At 46.1% G+C, this 19,874-nt stretch overlaps 1 protein-coding gene across 1 annotated transcript in view; it reads right to left on the bottom strand.

Moving 5' to 3' along the window:
• The window catches only part of chd7 (chromodomain helicase DNA binding protein 7), a gene marked incomplete at its 3' end in the record, with an annotated part of 108,095 nt that overhangs the window by 40,950 nt on the left and 47,271 nt on the right, over positions 1-19,874 (bottom strand). The window contains exons 4-9 of the mRNA XM_080725656.1: positions 16,765-17,273; positions 5,032-5,176; positions 3,635-3,766; positions 2,102-2,167; positions 655-710; positions 25-139 (exon numbers count right to left, since the gene is read on the bottom strand). Of these exons, the coding sequence (XP_080581782.1) occupies positions 25-139; positions 655-710; positions 2,102-2,167; positions 3,635-3,766; positions 5,032-5,176; positions 16,765-17,273 (1,023 nt within the window). The remainder of the gene's footprint in view (positions 1-24; positions 140-654; positions 711-2,101; positions 2,168-3,634; positions 3,767-5,031; positions 5,177-16,764; positions 17,274-19,874) is intronic.

Raw genomic sequence — 19,874 nt, forward strand, 5'->3', positions numbered from 1 at the left:
GTTGCACCCCTAAGGAGGTCTTACCTCAGTGATGAAGTTGTTGAGCAGCTGCTTGGCCCTGAACCTCTTGACTTTTTGATGGATCCTCTTGTCCTTCTCAAGTTCTTCCAGAACTTCCCAGCGACAGTGGAGGTAGGAACTGTGAACCAGAGGAGCAAGGTGAGCAGTGAGCACACAAACGGTCTCGATGACTTTGTACTTTATTTCTCCTGAATATTAAGCAATGTCAGAGCACAGAAGACACCAAGTAATAAAGAAATAAAAAACGACATTTTAGAAACATTCACTTGATATATTATTTTTTCACAGTTTCTAAAGATTCCAAACACCAGCGCTTTGGCTAGAAGTGGAAGACGCAGTGGTAAGTGTGACAGTGACGGACAGTATCTCAGCCCATCATACAGTACTGCTTCTGTCCACAGGTCCTAGATTAGATTACACAGTCTGTTAGCCGGACTGAACACACTGCTCTATAGCCTGGAGACACAGAAAATCACATGTCACGCTACTTGTCCGTGTGCGTTTGGACAGACAGACCATCTGTATATGACAGAGAGAAAGGAGAACGTGTGCATGCACAAGTAAAGTTGACGGTAGAATGTCATGGGAAGGGACATTTTATGAAACTAGCAGAAAAGGAAGGGTGCATCTTACAAGCTTTTGAACTTGACATAGAATTCCTCCACTTCTACTTCCTCTCCTGACTCGAGCTGAAAACAAAATAAAAATGTGTCATTTTAAACAACATTCATTTATGTTTGCCGTCTTGACTTGATCACAAACATCAATTTAAATCATTTATACCGTTCAGCTGTTGAACAGGGGTATGGGAATAGGTAAATAATGAGGATTAACAGTTCAATGATTTCAGTATTTGCTTTAAGAAGGGGGCAGTAAATACTAGTTCAGAGAAAGTATAAATCTTCCATCTTCTATTGCTTAAGTAATAGAAGAGCGTATGTGCAACAGTGGTGTGTGTGTGTGTGTGTGTGTGTGTGTGTGTGTGTGTGTGTGTGTGTGTGTGTGTGTGTGTGTGTGTGTGTACGCGCGCGTGCATGCATGTTTGTGTGGGGGGACAGGGAATCCCCCAGTGCTCAAGGTACAACTCATTCACTACTCCTACTATCACACGCACACACGTGCGCAAACTATTCACAACTATTAATGGTAACATACACACTTCCGCTGCCACACTACTACTAACACCACTAACACCGCTGTAATGCCATGAGTCATCAATCACACACACACGCGCGCGCTCACGCACACACCCCGAGGAAACGCTAGCTTGGCGTCTGGCGTAGCTAGCGCTGTGGTTTTGGCAGAATGCCAAGCCTAGGGTCAACTCTCTGTGAATGGAACTGTGTGCTCGAGTTTGGGTGGGTGAGTGTGTGTGTGTGTGTGTGTGTGTGTGTGTGTGTGTGTGTGTGTGTGTGTGTGTGTGTGTGTGTGCACGCACGTGGCTTTGTGTGTCAGAGGGTGTGTGGGTGGGGGGGGGGGGGGGTAACCCGTCAGCAGCTGGCTAGCAGAGAAAAGTTGGCTAGTGGCTCTCTTGTGTGTGCGTGCATGCGCAAGTTGTGTGTGTGTGTGTGTGTGTAACTGGCACAGAGACTGTCTTTCTTTAGAACAATATTCTAAACAAAGCATAGAAGACATGTCACACACAAACAGTGTGTGAAAGAAAACGGCTGTGTGTGTGTGTGTGTGTGTGTGTGTGTGTGTGTGTGTGTGTGTGTGTGTGTGTGTGTGTGTGTGTGTGTGTGTGTGTGTGTGTGTGTGTGTGTGTGTGTGTGTGTGTGTGTGTGTGTGTGTGTGCGTGCGTGTGTGCGTTACTGTCTGGAACAGACAGACACACAAAGACATACATCGAAATACAAGAACTCTAGTCTCTAGTTCTTCTTACCAACTGGATCCACACCGACCAAACAGTATTTCCAATTGTGTGTGTGTGTGTGTGTGTGTGTGTGTGTCTGTGCGTGCGTGCGTGTGTCTATATATAATCTGCTTAGAGACGGCTGTGCAGCAGCTAATCAGGTGATGTAAACTCTGCCTTGGGGCATGAGCATGCACTTTGGTGCTTTGTGTGTGTGCGTGTGCTCACCTGTTTCTTGGTGGTACGTGTGTTCATGATTTTCTCCACCACTGGTCCCTCACAGTCAGCCACATCCTGGAAACAAACACACGTCAGACCAGGGCTGCACAAAGGTCTGGATTTTACGTTGCACAATTATTTAATTGTAAAACTTGGCAAATGACTCAAACATGTCATTTGGTCAGCTGCTGTATCTCACCCAGCGCCTACATTACACAAGGATTAATAATCGCCTCATGGATCGGACTCACAGAAGGCCATTACAATATTGTCACTGTCGGGCAGAAACCTTGTATCTCAGAGTTTCAAATGTGTACGTTTTTCTTTTTCGTAAAGTAAAGCCCTGCTTCATCAGACAAGACTGTCGCACAAAACTAGTGAAAATAGCTGATCTACAAGCACTGTGATGCGAGGCAAAATTCAAAAGTGTCAAAATCAGCAGATCTACAAGCTGGAAACACGGTGCGTTTTGATGCTTTTGTGTGACACTGTAGTATGATCCAAGTAGGGCATTAATTTACGCAAAAAAACAAACAAAGAGGTTTCCCGGTTTTAACACTTTGGAAGCCTAACACGTCCAGGAACACGATGACGATTACCCACCGTGGAGTGCCGTGGTGCCGTTATCACGTCTGGTTACCATGGTAACCGATGTGAGCAGGGGGAAAAAAACTCAATTTCCCATGATTCCTCGCGGAAATAGTATTCCGCAGACATCCGGTTCTCATTGCTTGGTATACAAACTCGCTGCAGAAACATGGATATATCTCCACTTCTTTTCCAATATCGGTTTGGTCAAATGGCCTGTTTTCTATGGACCTTAGCTTACACACAGATCGTGCTCCAACAAAAATCTGGTAAAAACAATAGGAAAGATCCATGGCAGTCTACATTAGTTATGGCAAAACGGCAGCCCAAGTGTTAATGGGTTAAGCAACATAATCTGGATGATCATTTTAACTATACACCGTGCAGCAGTGGATCAGACATCTGGATCATTTCATAGAGCTGCTCTCTGATTTGTTGCGACCCCCAAGCCGCACATCACACCAGCTCATTGTCACAAGTTGTGTAATTAAGCAATAACTCACTCCAGGCGGTGGTACTTGTATATCACAGCTAAGGGGCGTTGTTCAGCCTGTACTGTTCAGCCTAAACTGTTGTGAGGCCTGTCATGAGTTATTGCTTTTATAAAACGGTACCAAATATGGCTATATGAAAATGACTGCCTGTTGACTGCCTGTACAAACAAGGTGACTGTTATGCAATGTTTAGATTTAGATTTTCTTTTTCTCCTGCATTGCTCCACAGTTATATTTACAGTGGCAGAAGTTAGCCCTAATAGTTTATTAACTTTTTGAGTTTGTAGATTTCTATTAATTCTTTTTGCAGAGAGATCTTGAGCTGTACCAAAGCACAAGACCTCATATCTGTGGCATATGGCATTATATCACAGCCATATCAAACAAACTGCTTGCTTGTTTTGAGCTACCGACATAACATTCAACCCCATTACGAGTGAGGTCCACTGCCTGCCTTCACCTGCACTTGCGAGGAAGATGAGGGGGACTTGGGTGTCGTGGAGTCGTCCCCGCTGTCGTCTACCTCGGAGATCCTGAACTCCAAGTCCTCAGTGTACCTCTTCCTCTTCACCTGACGACTGGAACGCCGCTTCTGAATGAGCGAGGGAAGGAAAGGAAAGGAGAAGAGGATGGACGAAAAACAAAGGAGAGAAGGGAGAGACCAGAATTAAGGATTAGATTTTCTTTGTGAAATATATACAGTACATTATACAATTATTTTCAGATTAGTGATTTTGGAAAATATCTAAATGGGGACTTCATTGGCAGAAGGGCACGGTTTGAAAAGGAAGTGGATGGCATACTGTATTTTGTAGACCAAATTATGCTTATACACTATGTAGGGGAGCCCTTTAAAGATGAATATCAGTTTGTTACTGGTGCACACTCCACTCCTGCATAGACCACACACACAGAGAAAATCGTCCTATTTTTAACTTGCCCAGTAGCAGCCCAAACACCACAGGCTACAATCATCCTATTGCACCCTGAGTGGGAGAGGCGGTGGCCAACTATTACCATCTGAAGTGCTAAACCACTGCTGTGTCACAGAGAGGAGAGCAGAGAGTAAACGTGGGAGGGAGAGGGGGAGAGGGGATGGAGAGAGGGGGAGAGCTAGAGCCACCACTTTATGGGTATCTGTCATTCATTGTACTATACGCCCCCATGTCCTCCTCTGCCTGTGGGAGTAATGGTGGTGTTCAGAGTGATTTGCTCTTAATTGCGCGCTCGTGTTTGCGCACCAAGAATAGCCGATCTACAAGCTCACAATGCACGACAGCACTGGCGCATAAGCAAGTATAGATCAGGCATTAGACAAGTGTGTGTGTGTGTGTGTGGTGATGAAGGAGGCCACAAGGGGACGGTTTACCCCTACTACCTGACAGACTGAACACCACACACACGTCATATAGATCCTATACATAGGACTGAAGGAGTTACCAAAAGGTCTTATATAGCACCTGTTACAATGCTTTAAAAAAGGGCTCCAGTGTCAACTTATTGTCTGGGGCTGGTAGAACAGGTTGTATTACAGAAACTTGGCAGGGCAGCAGCGTGTGTGTGTGTGTGTGTGTGTGTGTGTGTGTGTGTGTGTGGTCTGTCAACAGCTGTGGTTTACAACACCAACAGCCTTCCAGGTATTAATGCCTCGTAGCCATCTATACAGGTGGTATACACGGTGCAGCGAGGGTATGGATCGTATAGACGGATAGAAGTGCACGTCATACATATGACCGCTCTTCGGACCTTGGGTTTAACGGCCCTGTGAGCAGGTGGCCCTGAATTTCGAGGTGGTGTGTGTGTGTGTGTGTGTGTTGAGTGTGTGTGAGAGAGATAAGTGTGGAAATGTGCTTCTACCTGGACACCATCATCGTCATCATCTTCAGGGGCAGAGGGGGGAGGAGACTTGACTTCCACCTCTTCGGTGACCGACGGCTCTCTCTTCCGCTTCGTGTCCTTTTTACTGACGCTGGCCCCGCCTTCTGACTCAGCCTTCTTGGTGCTAGAGAGAGAGAGAGAAACTGACTTTTAATCATTGAACAACATCGATTAAAACTGAAGACTAAGCCCTTAAAGCAAATACCTCTCACCTAGATACAAGAGTTGAGCAGGACAGTAGAGGGGAGCAGAAAGAATAAAAATAATTTAGGAGGACAAAACTTTACATCGTTCCATGCTAGCTAGTTCCAAATAACCACCCGCATCCTTGATTCCTATGCCTGCTCCTTATCCCTAAACTTCTTTGCCTTTTTCTTTTTGTATTTTGAAAAGCATTTTAAATACTTCAAATAGCCAATCTACAAGCTTACAGTGTGTCAATGTAGATCAGCTAGTTAAACAATTTTAAAATGTTTTTTCAAAATAGTAAATGAGGCAAAGAAGGGATAAGGGTTAAGGCATGGACGAAATATAGCTGATAGTGTGAAACACTAAATCCTAGCCAGATGGAAGGGCATCAGGCCGACTTCAGAGGAACATCAAACATTCACTTCCTGAGAGCCGCTGAGGTTAAAGTCTTGTGCCTTGCTTAAAGGAAGACTTTAAAATCGCCACTGCCACGGATTCATTTGGTTCCATTTGTACACTGTCAGAGTTACAGACTTGTATGGGTCAATTCAGAGTCCCTGGAATCCACTTTGAGAACTGCTGTTCTAGTACACTCTGAAAACTACCTGTCATTCCTCTGAACGTGTGCGCGTCTGTCCGCGCGTGTGCACACACGCAGGCGGGCATATGTCCTAGGGCGGTAGCCATGTTTGATTTACCCATTTTAGAAATCATTAGGCTGCCTCGGGCTCTGGTACACAGGGGGTTAATATCATGAAAGACTGAGAAAGGGGGAGTGGGAATAGAGGAAAAGAGGGAGAGAGAGGGAAGGGGGGGGAGCAGTGAGAGAGAGGTGGAGGAGGGAGGGGTTGAGTGGGCCCCAAGGCTCTCTCTAATCTCTGGCATGGAGAGACGGAGAGGAGCTGGCTGTGTGTGTGTGTGTGTGTGTGTGTGTGTGTGTGTGTGTGTGTGTGTGTGTGTGTGTGTGTGTGTGTGTGTGTGTGTGTGTGTGTGTGTGTGTACACACACCAGAGAGGAAAGTGAGAGGACACACAGCACCCCTTCCCTTGCTCTCTCGCTCTCCTCACACACACACAGTCTCTCTCTCTCCTTCTCTCCAACTCTCTCTTTCTCCTTCAATGTCTCTCGCCCTCTGCCTGCCTGCATCTCTCTCTCTCTCTCTCTCTTTGGGGCCCCTCTCCTTTCATCCTAACGCCAAGAGCAATCACCATCTCCGTGGTAACGGCTGGTCATGTGACCTGCACCTGTTCCTCTGGCTGGTCGCCACACGCTGGAGCCATCTGGCTGCGAGAGCGCGCGCAAACACACACACACACAGACAGACGCATGCGCGCATACATGGACGCATGCACGCACACACACGCATGGACACACACTGTGGAATCACACACCACTTTCCACTTTTCTGCCTTCCCTCTTCTTTCATCTTTTCGCCTCCCTCTCCCTCTCTCCATCACGGTTGCTGTACAGTTTTTCGTTGATACATTACTCCATCTCTCCAACATCCATCACACTCTCCACACATCACTCTCTCTCCACCCATCATTCCATCCTTACGTCCTTCGCTCCATCAACTAGTCATCAGATCTCCCAGGGAGCATCACTGAGTCATGAGGAACAGCACACTGGGATCTCTGGAAGTTTTAGGAACGGAGGAGCGAGGACAACTGGTGGATCTCCCCCTTCTGACATCCCTGTTCTGACATTTTATTTGAATAGAAATGTGTTCGCAGGGTGCCGTTGGGAGTTGGCGACGTCTTATTTTCAATACAAATAAATAATTGTATTGGCCAAGATGACTGACACAGAGAACCCCTTAACACAGCAGCTCTGGGTGGCTTCATTGGACCCAAGTCAGCAAGTCACCCAACTACATCGTTACTGTGGGGCAATCCAAAGCTAACTTTTCAGGATTCAAATAAAAAAATCTACAGCAATCTACAATGACATATGACGAAGTAGGACATACATTTACTGGGGGAAAAAAAAGATAAACAACAAAAAAGATAAAATATGGTCCCGACAGCAACGATCTTGTGAATGTGGCTATGGCGATGTAAACCTGCTGTTCCACTGCACATAACAGGTGATCCACAATACAAAACCCACATTCATAGAACCACTGTTCCACTTTACAGAACCCGTGTTAAACAGTACGAAACCAGTGTTCCACTGTACAGAACCAGCATTATGTGTTCCATTCTACGGAACCGGCGTTCCACTTCAGGTTGGGATCCGGAATCGGTTCCATCATGTTTGGAATCGTTTCCAGAACCGTTTTATCACACAGTGTCTGCTATACAATACTGGTGGTTCTCAAACTTTTTAATATCAAGGACCACCCTCAAGTAACCCAGATGTCTCTGCACCTCACTTTGAGAACCACTGTGGTAAAAGGGGTCTTCAACAGGGTGTCCGCGGAGGTACTACAAGGGGTCGGGAAATTATTGCTTAAAATCTTTTTCACATTTATGTTAAAAAATAAATCATGACTCTATCCATTTTGAATAGCTTGAATACAATTGACCGCAACCCCCCCACCCTACGAGGTGGTAGGGGGTCCCTGCTCCATCTCCCCATCAGTTTGGGGGTCCCTGGCCTGAAAACGTTGAAGACCCCTGATCTAGATGCAATATACATTATATATGATTGGATTTGTGTTATCAAAAATGTAAATGAAGGCCAACATTATATAGCGTTTTCTAAATATAATAATGAGAAATATGATTTCATTTGCATGATTAATTAAAACTGTAAAATTAAATTAAAACAAATTATGTTTTTGTGTAAAAACCAAACCATTTTGGAACCGAAATAGGAACCAGAACAGATAAGCAGAACCAGAACCGGACTCATAAAAATCCAAACGATACCCATCCCTACTGGTCACTCCCCATTTCCTGTCACTCTCCACTATACTACATCACTATAACGAAATAAAGCCAAAAAAGCCCCAAAAATATTTCTAAAAAGATCCTAAAGAATCCCAATTCCCGACCCTAGTTCCACTGTATGGCAGAGGTAAAGAGGAGTGTCTGCTGTGCCGTGGCAGTGGGGTGGACAAACTCTGTCTCTCTCACTCTCAGCTGTATTCTCCTGGGCTTATCGGCTGGCATTTACACATGCTAGCCAGCTGTGGAGTGCAGCGTGCGCCACGCATGCGCCGGCGCTCCTCCCAGGAACGAGGAGGGCGGCGGGGGAGGGGGGCATAAATCAGAAGGTCGTAAGGAGGAGGGAGCAGAAGGAAGAGGAGAGAGGAAGGGAGGATGAGGAGAATAAAAGAAGAGTAGGAAGAGGAGAGGACAGAGGTGGGGGGGGCGGGGGGGACACTATAGGACACCTGCTGCCACGATGAGTCATACTCAGCTGGACCACTAACACACAACCACACACACACACCCCCACGGCAACAACAGAGCAACACCAATTGCCCGAGGTAACAGTCTCACACACAGATTGACAGTCTCTGTGTGTTTAAAAATCACACCCGTGTGAACTGAGCGGTGGTTTACCCACCAACCCCCCCCCCTCCCCCCGTGTGTGTGTGTGTGTGTGAACAACAGCGCCCCTCCCTTAACATGTGTGGTCAGAAAAGGTACTGCCAGGCTACATACACGGCCGGACGGACGCATACATACCCACACGGCCACGTATAGGAGACGGTGTGACCACCGCTCAAAAAGCAGTGCTCTTTGAGGGTTGACACGTGGTACAGGCCACACACACACACACACACACACACACACACACACACACACACACACACACACACACACACACACACACACACACACACACACACACACACACACACACACACACACACACACACACACACACACACACACACACACACACACACACACACACACACACACACACACACACACAGCAAGGTGGCTGCACGCATGTGTGACTGCTATGTGTGTACTGCAAACAAATCAACCCCACACACACACACTCTCTCTCTCTCTCATGGAAGGGTGTGGCTGCTACGCGGGAGATAGGCTATTTATAGATGTGCTTCCACTGAGAGATAGACAGAAAGATGGAGGGGGGGGGGGGGGGGGGGGTAGAGAGGAGAGGGATCAGGAAAGATGCAGAGAACAAGGTCAAAGTGGCTAGGAGAGGTAAGCAGCAGGCTAGATTTGAAGACCACCTCTCTCTCTCTCTCTCACACACACACACGGGCGCACACACACACACGGGCGCACACACACACACACACATACACACCCCTTCCTGGAAAGCAGAAACCACCAGTGGTGAATCTGGCTTATTTTTATTCTTCGTGTTCATTCATTAAAACTTTTACAGAGCTTCAGCAGATGTGTGAAACATATTCTCCACTGTGGTTTCAATTCCATTTCAGGTGGTTTACTGGCAGGGACTCTTCTTGAGCAGATAAAGCCATCCCTCTCTCCTGATCTTCAGTTCTTTGTGAACTGAAGATCTTCAACTTCAAGTCACAAATGTCATGATAAATATTTCGGTATTGGTCTGTGTGATATTTGTCAATCAACTCTGAGAAGTACATTTTTCCAGTGCACTGCCTTTTAGCAAAAACTGTTGACAAATCTTATGGGGGTCCCTAGCACAGACTCTATTCAAATGGGGGTCTGTGGCCAAAGACATGCACAAAAACCACAGACTACCCAATGACTGTGACAATTTGCAACTTTAAATTACTGCAGTGTCAACTATTTCCTAAAGCATACCATAGTTTGTTTGATTTTCGAGTCATGGATTCCATTCATTTCAGTACAGTATGAAAATGTAAGTTCAGAGACTTGAAACATGTTCAACATAGGTAATCAAACACCCTGAACTTTCAGCTGCCTATACTTTTGTGTGTTTTCATCCAGCCGCCTTTACTTTTGTGTTTTTATCCAGTTGAAAATGCAGAATGATTTGAAAAAGATTATTTTACTAAATGTAAGGGGCTACACCATGCAAAATAAAATCTATATTTTATATAAATATTGGCCCATATTAAATCTTTTATACAGGTTTAAGCCAAAAAGCTCTCGGATATTACATTTTTATGTTCTGTCTGTCTTTTTGAGGGCGTCTGTCTGACAATTCCCCACCCTCCAGGCCCGTTCAGACACGCCCATTCAGAAAACCCCTGAAATGAAGATGAAAGACTGAGTATTAAGAAAACATTTCTTGTGTGTGGGGGGTAGAAGACACACCGGAATAACTAACAAAGTAGAAAAAAGATAAATTCATGTTTGTTTTTTTAAGATTAGTTTGGGGTTTTTATTGATAGGACAGTAGACTGACAGGATATGGGGGGAGAGATGGGGAGTGACACCCGGCAAAGGTCGTCCAGATCGGGACTCGAACCGGCGACGCCACCAGGCATCCATGCCTATGTGGCAATGCCTAAGTGGTATGCACCTGGACCAGTAGGCCAGCAGGCACCCATGGTGTAGCCCCTTTAAATTGAAAGGTACACAACTTCCAATCTTTAAGTGAGTTCATACATTTTTCCCCCGTCTAGCAAATGTGATATAGATTGATGAGGTCATCAGCAATGCTTACATCGCTTAGTATACCATGATAGTCCATAGGCCAAACATGCAACAACACTGCTATGGTTTTATCCATTAACTGCTGGCCAAATTACAAACTCCCCACCAGACTTTGTATTCTTGTCAAGTGAGGTGGATTACAATCGGAACCCGGACCACTCGTTTCTGGAATTACGAGGAGCTAAATAGTGTTATTGTCAAAATTCCTCCATTGTGTGCGCACACACTCCATAATCAGTTTGACAGTCTTCGAGCTATGTTATAGACTTTTGTGCGAATGTTATTACATTATTATGCGATGCGTCACAGATGCCAGCAGGTGGGTATTCCTCGTTTTCAGACCAACACTTTGCTAATTAGCACATGGCGTGCAGACCTGTGCTCATTAGTGAAATCAGCTGTGTGGCGTTGGCTCAGAATGAAAACATGAACAACTTCCACATGATCTGCAACAGTCCATACCAGTGCAGTACAAATTCACTGTTTCCCTTCAGGAATCGAAAGGTCCTATATAGTAGTCCTGAGATGGACATCTGATGGGGGTTTCTGATGCCCATCACTCTTCAATTGAACTTTTTTCTTTCTTCCTAAATAGTCATGTCAATCCCTCCCATGAATATACTGTCACTGCCAACTAGTGATGTGTCGTTCATGAGTGATTCGTTCATAAGAATCGAATCATTATAAAGACTCCTGAACGATTCGTTCAAATCCCTGAAATGTCGTTCACACTCATCCCCGCCCCCTAATAGACCCCGCACACAGGACGCGACGGCGGGCTGTACTCGCGACGTAATAAAAACGCTCCCGCGATAGTGTTTTTCACGGGCGGTCCTCCTCTCCTCCAAGTAGGTCGGGAGTGGCTTCTTGTCGGTATCAGCCGGTAACACGCGGGAGTCTGTCCCCGTTACAATGCGCTAGACCCCTGGGAGATGGACTGCTGAGGTGGAGCGCCACACCTACCATCAGCTCCCAGTACTTGCCGCACGACTTGCCAAGCCGTGCTACTCATACGCTGAGTTGGCGGTGCCCGGAATCGAACCCATGACCTTGCGGTACAAAGGCAAGAGCTCTACCGACTGAGCTACCCGGGCACTCCGATACACATGGAGTCGCCAGCCAATTCTTTTCATCCGACAGTAGGGAGTATCAGCAGGAGAGGATGGCCTGTGAGGGTGTAGACACACTCATCTCCCACTTGTTTTCACCTGACAAAGAAGACTTTCACATGGAGTGCAACGCGCCACCAAGTTCTGCTCCATGCTGATCACACTCAGGCTGGAGACCTGGCCAGCCTGAAGGAGATACTAGTGCAGTAGTGACAGAACGGCCTCCCGTGACAGCTTCCCCGCAAACACTGTGTGTTTGTAACCTGGCCAGAGGCACCGTGGAGGGTTTGCAACGGTGGTGGGCAGAACTTTAGTCCTGCGCCGCCTGGACTGCGGATGCCCCGCAAAGGAACATATTCTGACCTGATCAGGGACCAGAAATGATTAACTCAGTTTCTCCTCTCCACCCTCAGAGACATACACCTTGAGTCATATTATGATTCTATCCCTCTGGTGCAGCGCTCTCTTTTCAAAAAAATTATACAACTGTTTTCATGCTGAAAAATGGCAAGGGGAAGGAAAAGAGGGCTGGGAAGAAGAGAGGAACGTATAAACTCCACCTCAGAAAGAGAAAAAAAAGACAGTAGAGGGAAAAGGGTGGGGGGCAGAGAGAGGAGAACAGAGAAGAATAAACAAGGGGTAGTTCAAAGTGATTGGAGCAGTCCACCATTTTAGAGTAGAGCAGTGAATGACCGGCAGCCATTATTATGCTAAATTAACCTGGGAGCTCAGAGAGCCTCCTCGCAAGATGGAGGGACGCCTGACAACAGATAAGAGCTAGTTTACCAACACACACACGCACGCACACACATCCATAGGAGGGGCTGGGAATTGACCCACCACCCCCACCCCGAACACACACTTCCTCTGCCTCACACACACACACACTTGTCTTGTGGCTAAAGAGTGGTCAGCGGCATGGCCCTCATTATCATTAGACGCCATTTTCTGCCACAAAGATTACTATAGACCCCTCCCCCAACACACACACACACAGAGCCCACCCCCTTGCTGCCACACACTACCCTCCCCCCGCCTCTTACTCCAGCGGCCGGCAGACACACGCGCACGCACACACACCTCCCCCAGCCCTGACCCCTGCCTGCTGGCTAGGCTCCTCCCTCTTCCTGGGGATAAAAGCAGCGGAGGAGAGGGGGGGGGGGAGAGAGGGAGAGGGGGGGGAGAGAGAGAGAGAGAGAGAGAGAGAGAGAGAGAGAGAGAGAGAGAGATGGGGGCTGGCCTCTGACACATTCCTCAGTCAGATCAAGTTTCCACCTCCACAATGAAGCCACCGCTCTGAATCCCTGGCTCCGTATTTCTATCTCCCTCTCTCCCTCCCTCTTTTTGTCTCTCACTCTGTTAACCCTAACGAATAGAAATCAACGGCTTCCTTTTACTTCTGCCACACACGCACGCACGCACGCACGCACGCGACGCGACGCTTCTGATCCCAGACAGACAGAGGCGGACAGACTGACAGGAAGGAAGTGCTAGGCTGTGTGTGTGTGTGTGTGTGTGTGTGTGTGTGTGTGTGTGTGTGTGTGTGCTGTGACAAAGAGTGAGAGCGAGGGAGTGATCAAACTTGGAAGTGAGACGATAGGAGGAGAGGCACAGGAAGAGGAGGCAAGTGGTGCCCAGAGAAGCAAGAGACAGAGAGAGAGAGAGAGAGAGAGAGAGAGAGAGAGAGAGAGAGAGAGAGAGAGAGAGAGGAGAGAGAGAAGTAAGCAGAGTGTGAGTGTGACTTCCAGGAAATCTACACTAACAGATAGTCACCAGCAACCCAATTGGACAACCAGTGATCTCCTAATTCAAACAGCAGTACTGAAAGGCAGGCTGAATAGTGTAGAACTAAGATCATCACATTTTGTCACTTAGCACAAGTGACTGTCTGCCTGTCCAATGCACAGCTGTCACCTGTGCAACACATCACAGAGATGAGAGCATGGGGCCAGCTGCAGTGCAGTACCGCTTCAATGCATTGCTCAAAGGCACCTTTGGCAGCGTTGCTTGACACTAGGGGTGCAACAGTTAATCGTACAAATGGATTTAATCGATAATAAAAAAAAGGATACATTTTAAGATCATTGATTTTCAAGAACTGCAAAACAGCTAAAAAGTTGTGGTCTACAATCACATGTCGTGAATCAATGCGTGAGCTTTTTTTTGCCATTTTTGTGTGACACCGTATGCCGATCTATAAAATAGGGCTTAAGGGGTTAATCAGATGAATCGATTTAGTCATGCATTGCACGTGCACATTCTCCATAATCTTTTTCTCACTTGCTACACAGTCTTGCCAGGGTCCTATTTGACTCGTCTTTCAATTACGAGTTGAGCCGGAAGTTCTAATCATGAGTGCGAGATAAAGCGAATGTGACGCAACCGCTCCCTTGGTACCGTAGCGGTAACAAGTCCTACTTTCAATGTCTTCTTTCAATATTTTTGGGGCGTTATTTCGTCTTTCTCTGGTATTGTTGGTGATACTTCCATGATGTTTTCAAATGTTTTCTTAAACTATACACGCATAACTAGAATATGCCGCTCGATTGACTGTCTGTGCAGGTGTGCTTCTGATGTGTATCTAATGGGACAACAATTCAGTGCAGCAGTGACTACTTCCGTTACTCGGCTTTCGGGAGGTGTAGTTCCAGACTCTATATAGCATTCGGAGATTGTGGAATAGTTGTCTGGCTACACGGGACTACCTACACAATAACATGCAACAGCAAGACCTGGGCCCCAGGAAAAACCTTCTGCTGTTCACCATCTACAAGAGGGGGGGAATCGAACCCACAGCCTTCTGTCTACCTCACGCTTCAATAAGCCCTGTGATCTTTCTCACACACACACGCACGCACGCACGCACGCACGCACGCACGCACGCAAGTCAGTCTTTATGCAGCAGGGTGTTACACAGCTTAGAGGTCTTGACCCCACTGGTTCCACCTGGTTGGTCAAATGAGTGATGGGCACTGTGTGTCCATGTGTGTGAGTGTGTGTGTGTGTGTGTGTGTGTGTGTGTGTGTGTGTGTGTGTGTGTGTGTGTGTGTGTGTGTGTGTGTGTGTGTGCGTGCGTGCATGTGTGTTTAACAATTAGCAATTATTCTATTAATAATGTTTAATAATAATATAAAAATTGTATAATATAATATTACACATAAAACAAAACTTCTGTCAGCTAAATGATGCAGCCCTACTGGACTTCACGGTCAAATTAGGTTGCTCGATTAACCGATTTTATTAACTAGTTTGATTAACTGTTAATAATAAACTTTATTTGTATTCATGGGTTGCATTTGTAGTCCTAAACCGGCCATATTGAGAACCAACACAGGTGTTCAATTTGTCTGATTGGCATAGAACCAATGTTCTACGTTAATCAAAACACCTGTGTTGGTCCTCAAAATGGCTGGTGTAGGACTACAAATGCAACCCATGAATAGCACCTTCCATGACATGAAATGCAGCTCAAAGCGCAAAGGTACAAATGATTAACAATGTTGCACTGCTATAGACGCACGTTGGGTTGCTCACTTCTACACTTCTCTGCTGTTCTAAGGTCAACATACTAGCTTCCCAGAACCACGCAGGTTCTGAGAGGGCGAGAGAGAGTGAGAATCCACAGCTAACAGATGTTGAAGTCCCTCCACCATCACCACCATCCCCAGCATGGTGGCACCAGGAAGCATATCAGTTCAGTGGTTTAGCTTTAGCCAAGAACATTTTTGAAGGGTCATTCTGAGTGGTGCCACAGATTTAGCTGGCTTCAATCTAGATCTCTGTGAACACGGACTGCACTCAGGAACAATTGTTTCAGTATTCATTTTTACATCTTCAAGATTTAACAAAAAAGAAATGGGCCAATGTTTTGGCTCAACCGTCTACTTCAGTGGCTGTGTTTCTGAAGAAGGCAGCATGGCCCAAATGTTTTACATTTTGAACGTAATGTGCAGGTAAAAAGTTATACTGAATTGTCCTGGCTGTGTGTGGTGCATGATAATAGAGATGTGTGTAATTCCCTTAGACCCTACACCAAGACAAAACTGACTACACAGTGAGTGAGCATGTTGCCTACTTAACAGTTCAATCTATATCTACCAGGATAATTCCAACTTTTTCCATTAGGAGCACCTGATCAACACATTCATATTCTTTCCATCTTAATTGTGTTAGACCTACCAATCAATAAATACAGACATTTTACAGGAATCAATGCATATGTCCATGCATATTTTATGCTTCATACTGTTAATGTGCTTTACAAATACTTTGTGTTCGAAGTGTGGTCATATTGGCGATTCTTCCCTGCAATTGTTTGGCCACACCACAAATAAGACATACTGTATCGCGCCTTTCCTGACTTTGCGATAGGTAACAATTGTGTGAGCCATTCCTCTTGGAAAGAGTCCTTTCCCATATTTGCAGGTTTATCTGCTGCAGACAAATTAGAATTGTGGGGCTGCCGTTTTCTATCGAACAAGACTATTCTAAATGCCCTGTATTTCACTTTGACTAAATTTGGCACATCCAACATTCTGGCCAACAGACTGTAAGGATAAGACAAAGTGGGGAGTAGATCTCATTAGCAAGTAATTTTGTTTGTTTCACTGCTGCCAAAAGACCAAGCGAGGGTGAAATCACTGACCAGACTGGACACAGCATGTGTATGTAGTCTCTCTCTAGAAATGAACAACATGCTATATGATAACAAAATAAATGAGTCTCCATGGAAAGATTCTGCTGATAAATACATGTATCTTTGTTCGTCCGTTACTCCTACCTGGCCCAGGCGTTCTGAGGTCTTTTTTGTTTTAGCCTTCTTCGGTCTGCTGAAGTAGCAGCAGAGCAGAATAAGTAGAAGAGGAGTGGGCCCCTACCTGGTTTTCTTGGGGGTCTTGGTCTTGGGTGTGGAGCTCTTGGCCTTCTTCTCCTTGGGCTCCTTGGGCTCCTTGGGTTCTTTGGGGGTTTTGGGCGTTTTGGGGGTTTTGGGCGTCTTAGGCGCCTTGGGCTCCTTAGGTTCCTTCGGCTCCTTGCCCTCCACCTTCTCCTTTGGTTTCTTCTTTCGCTTCTTCTTCTCCTCTGCCAGCGGCGGCGAGGATCCCTCTGCAGCGCTGCCGGTCACCTGATCGCCTATGTCACTTCCTGCTCCCAGGGCCTCCGGCTTCCTGTCCGACTTGTCGTCTTCTCCTGCCGCATTGCGACCCCCGTCCTCAGCTCCCTCCTCTTCTGTCGCCTTGGGTTTCTTCTTCTTTTTCTTCTTTTTTGGCTTGGTCTCCGGGTCGCCGGGCTGCTCCGTGCTGACAGGCTGGCCGTTGGCGCCCGTGGCAACCAGCGGCCTATCTGGGACTGTCGCCGAGGCGTCACCTGACAGGTCCGAGGGGGAATGCTGGGAGAGAGAGAGGGAAAGGACAATGAGAGACAAAGGGATGGGGGGAGAATATATCAGTTAGTTTGATTGATAATTTCTTCTTCTAAAGGTAAAAAATAAGAGAGGAAACAGTGGAAAATATAGAAGGTTGTCTTTCATTAGCCATCTCACGACCAACTCCACACTAGCTAAGTCCATGCTAAGCTCAAACACTTGACGTAAGCTAGAACACGTTATGTACAGCTATAACGTCCCAGATTTCAGCGACATTTAGACACCAACAGGGCATGACATTAAGGCTTGTCCTGCTGTCCGGGACAAGTAATAAATCCCTTCAGACCAGTTCATTAAAAATGTACTCGTCTGTTGGACAGGTGGCTCTTGGTTTCACTTTTTCTGACACACTCCTGGCGGCTTTGTGCTGTATGCAGACTGTGGACTGCCCATACTATGGAGTGGAGGGGGACAAGGGGGGTCGTTCACTCACTGTGAACAATTAATAGACTAGCCATGTTGCAGATATGACTCACCCACCTGGACAGTCCAGATTGTTATAAGTCCTAACTTTTTTCCCCAAGTCTAATTATTATTATTATTATTTATTTTTTTGCAGTGTTTGTTGTGTGAAATGTCTAATTTTTATCCGGACAAGTGACTTTTTCATGGACAAGGGAATGGTACATTTGGTCCAACTTTTCAAGAACAAACTGTTATAGACGCCAGAATCGAGCGAGCTGAAGACGTTTTTCTTTTCTTCCTCCCACCCATAACGTGGTTTGTGACTCCCTGTAGATCTAGGGTTGCCTTGCCACCCTGCATCCCCAGCAGGCTCGCCTGTGACAGGATGCGGGGCTGACACCTCCTCTCCCCGGCAGGCCAACTCTCAGCTCTCTTCTCCTCCCCAGTAGGCACTCCATGACAGGAAACTGGTTACCAGCTGTTGGGAGGCTCTCCAGCTGCCTCCCCGCTCCTCTCCTCTCCTCTCCTCTCCTCTCTCCACCCCTCCCCTTCTCCAGCTGCCTCTCCTCTCCCCTTTCCTTCGGCTACTGCTTCTCTCTTTCCCTTCCATTCCTCTTCTCCATCACCCCCCCCCCCCCCTCTTTCTCTTGCTCCATTTTCCTCCACCCACCCCCCCCCACCACCAAACTCTCTCCAGCTGCTAAGACTCCCAGTGGCAGATGGGAAATCAGGCATCATGACACGAATAAATTATCTCCATACTTCAAAACGCGCAGGGAGGGAGGGAGGCAGTGTGTGTATATCCGTGTAGCGTGTGAGGGTGCATGCCTACTAGTGTGTGTGTGTGTGTGTGTGTGTGTGTGTGTGTGTGTGTGTGTGTGTGTGTGTGTATGTGTGTGTGTGCATGTACAATGCACGTGTGTGTCAAAAGAGAGTAAACTGTGCAGTGGGTGTGTGCGCACATCAGCAAGTTTACCGCAAAATGCCAAGGCAGCAGCTCCCCCCTCTGTGTATTTACTCACAGACACACACACACACTCTCCCATGAGCCTTAGCCTGGCTTGGCTACATCCCAAGCATCACCCTTAAGAGAAGAAAACAGAAAAGAGTTCGGACAGGGGAGCGGAAGTATCGGAGAGGAAAAAGGAGCAAAGCGGGGTTAAGACGCAGGGTGTGTTCATAAATTCGCTCCGAAGAGCCCACTCTTGTTTGGAAATAGAGAGTGGCTTTCCCATTCAGAGTTTCAGTATACGGCTCCCCAGGAGTGCTCAGAGCTTTCTAGGGATGCTTTGTCCAAGTGTCCAAAAAAAGTGTCCATTCTAAAAATGGTTAAAGACGTGTTTAGGCAAGTTACTTTGGAAAACTAATATATTACACTAATATATTACACTTAGTTTGTTACTACTTCCATCAGTAATGAATTAATGACTTAAATTATTATTACCTGAGAAAAGAGAAAAGTACTTACTTTTAAATGACCCACAAACGATTGTGATAAGTTGAGATGTGTTAGGAAAATAATTACATTTCCTGTTTACTAGCATCTCTGTTCCTATAGCACTGCGGCTGTCCATGAGGGACGACCAGGGAGTGAAATTCAACTTTACAGCTTCTCCAACCAAAAGTGTAGGTGATGCTGAACTGTGTAATGAAACCATGAAGTTTACTCTACATATATTAACCCATTTAGACTGGGAATGGATCGATCTGTGTCACGCTACATTTTAACCACTTTAATAATCATTTTCTAATTTAGACATTATACAAGCTCACAACGTGGCAACAAGTGCTGCGCTGTGAGCTTGTAGATCTGCTATTTTTGAAAAATCATGACATTTGTGCAAGTCTGAACATATTGAGGGAAATATCACAAATATTAATTTGGATTGATGGGCATACTAGCCTTCCAATGGTAATTCAAGTAACAGATTATTTATTTGATGAATGAATAATAATAACAATTAAAACTATTACTACTACTACTACTCAAATGAGTCGTGCTATTATATATTTAAAAAAAAGATTATGGCATTATGGTTCGGGTCAAATGTGATTTTCTTTTTTTGATCTGGGCAGCGTTATCAGGTGTCAATTTACAACAATGCGTATATTATTCACAATCACTATGAAATAGACGACCCATAATTTAATGTTTAGAAA

The sequence above is a fragment of the Nannobrachium achirus genome (assembly GCF_963921795.1).
Source record: "Nannobrachium achirus genome assembly, chromosome: 5".
Lineage (NCBI taxonomy): Eukaryota > Metazoa > Chordata > Actinopteri > Myctophiformes > Myctophidae > Nannobrachium > Nannobrachium achirus.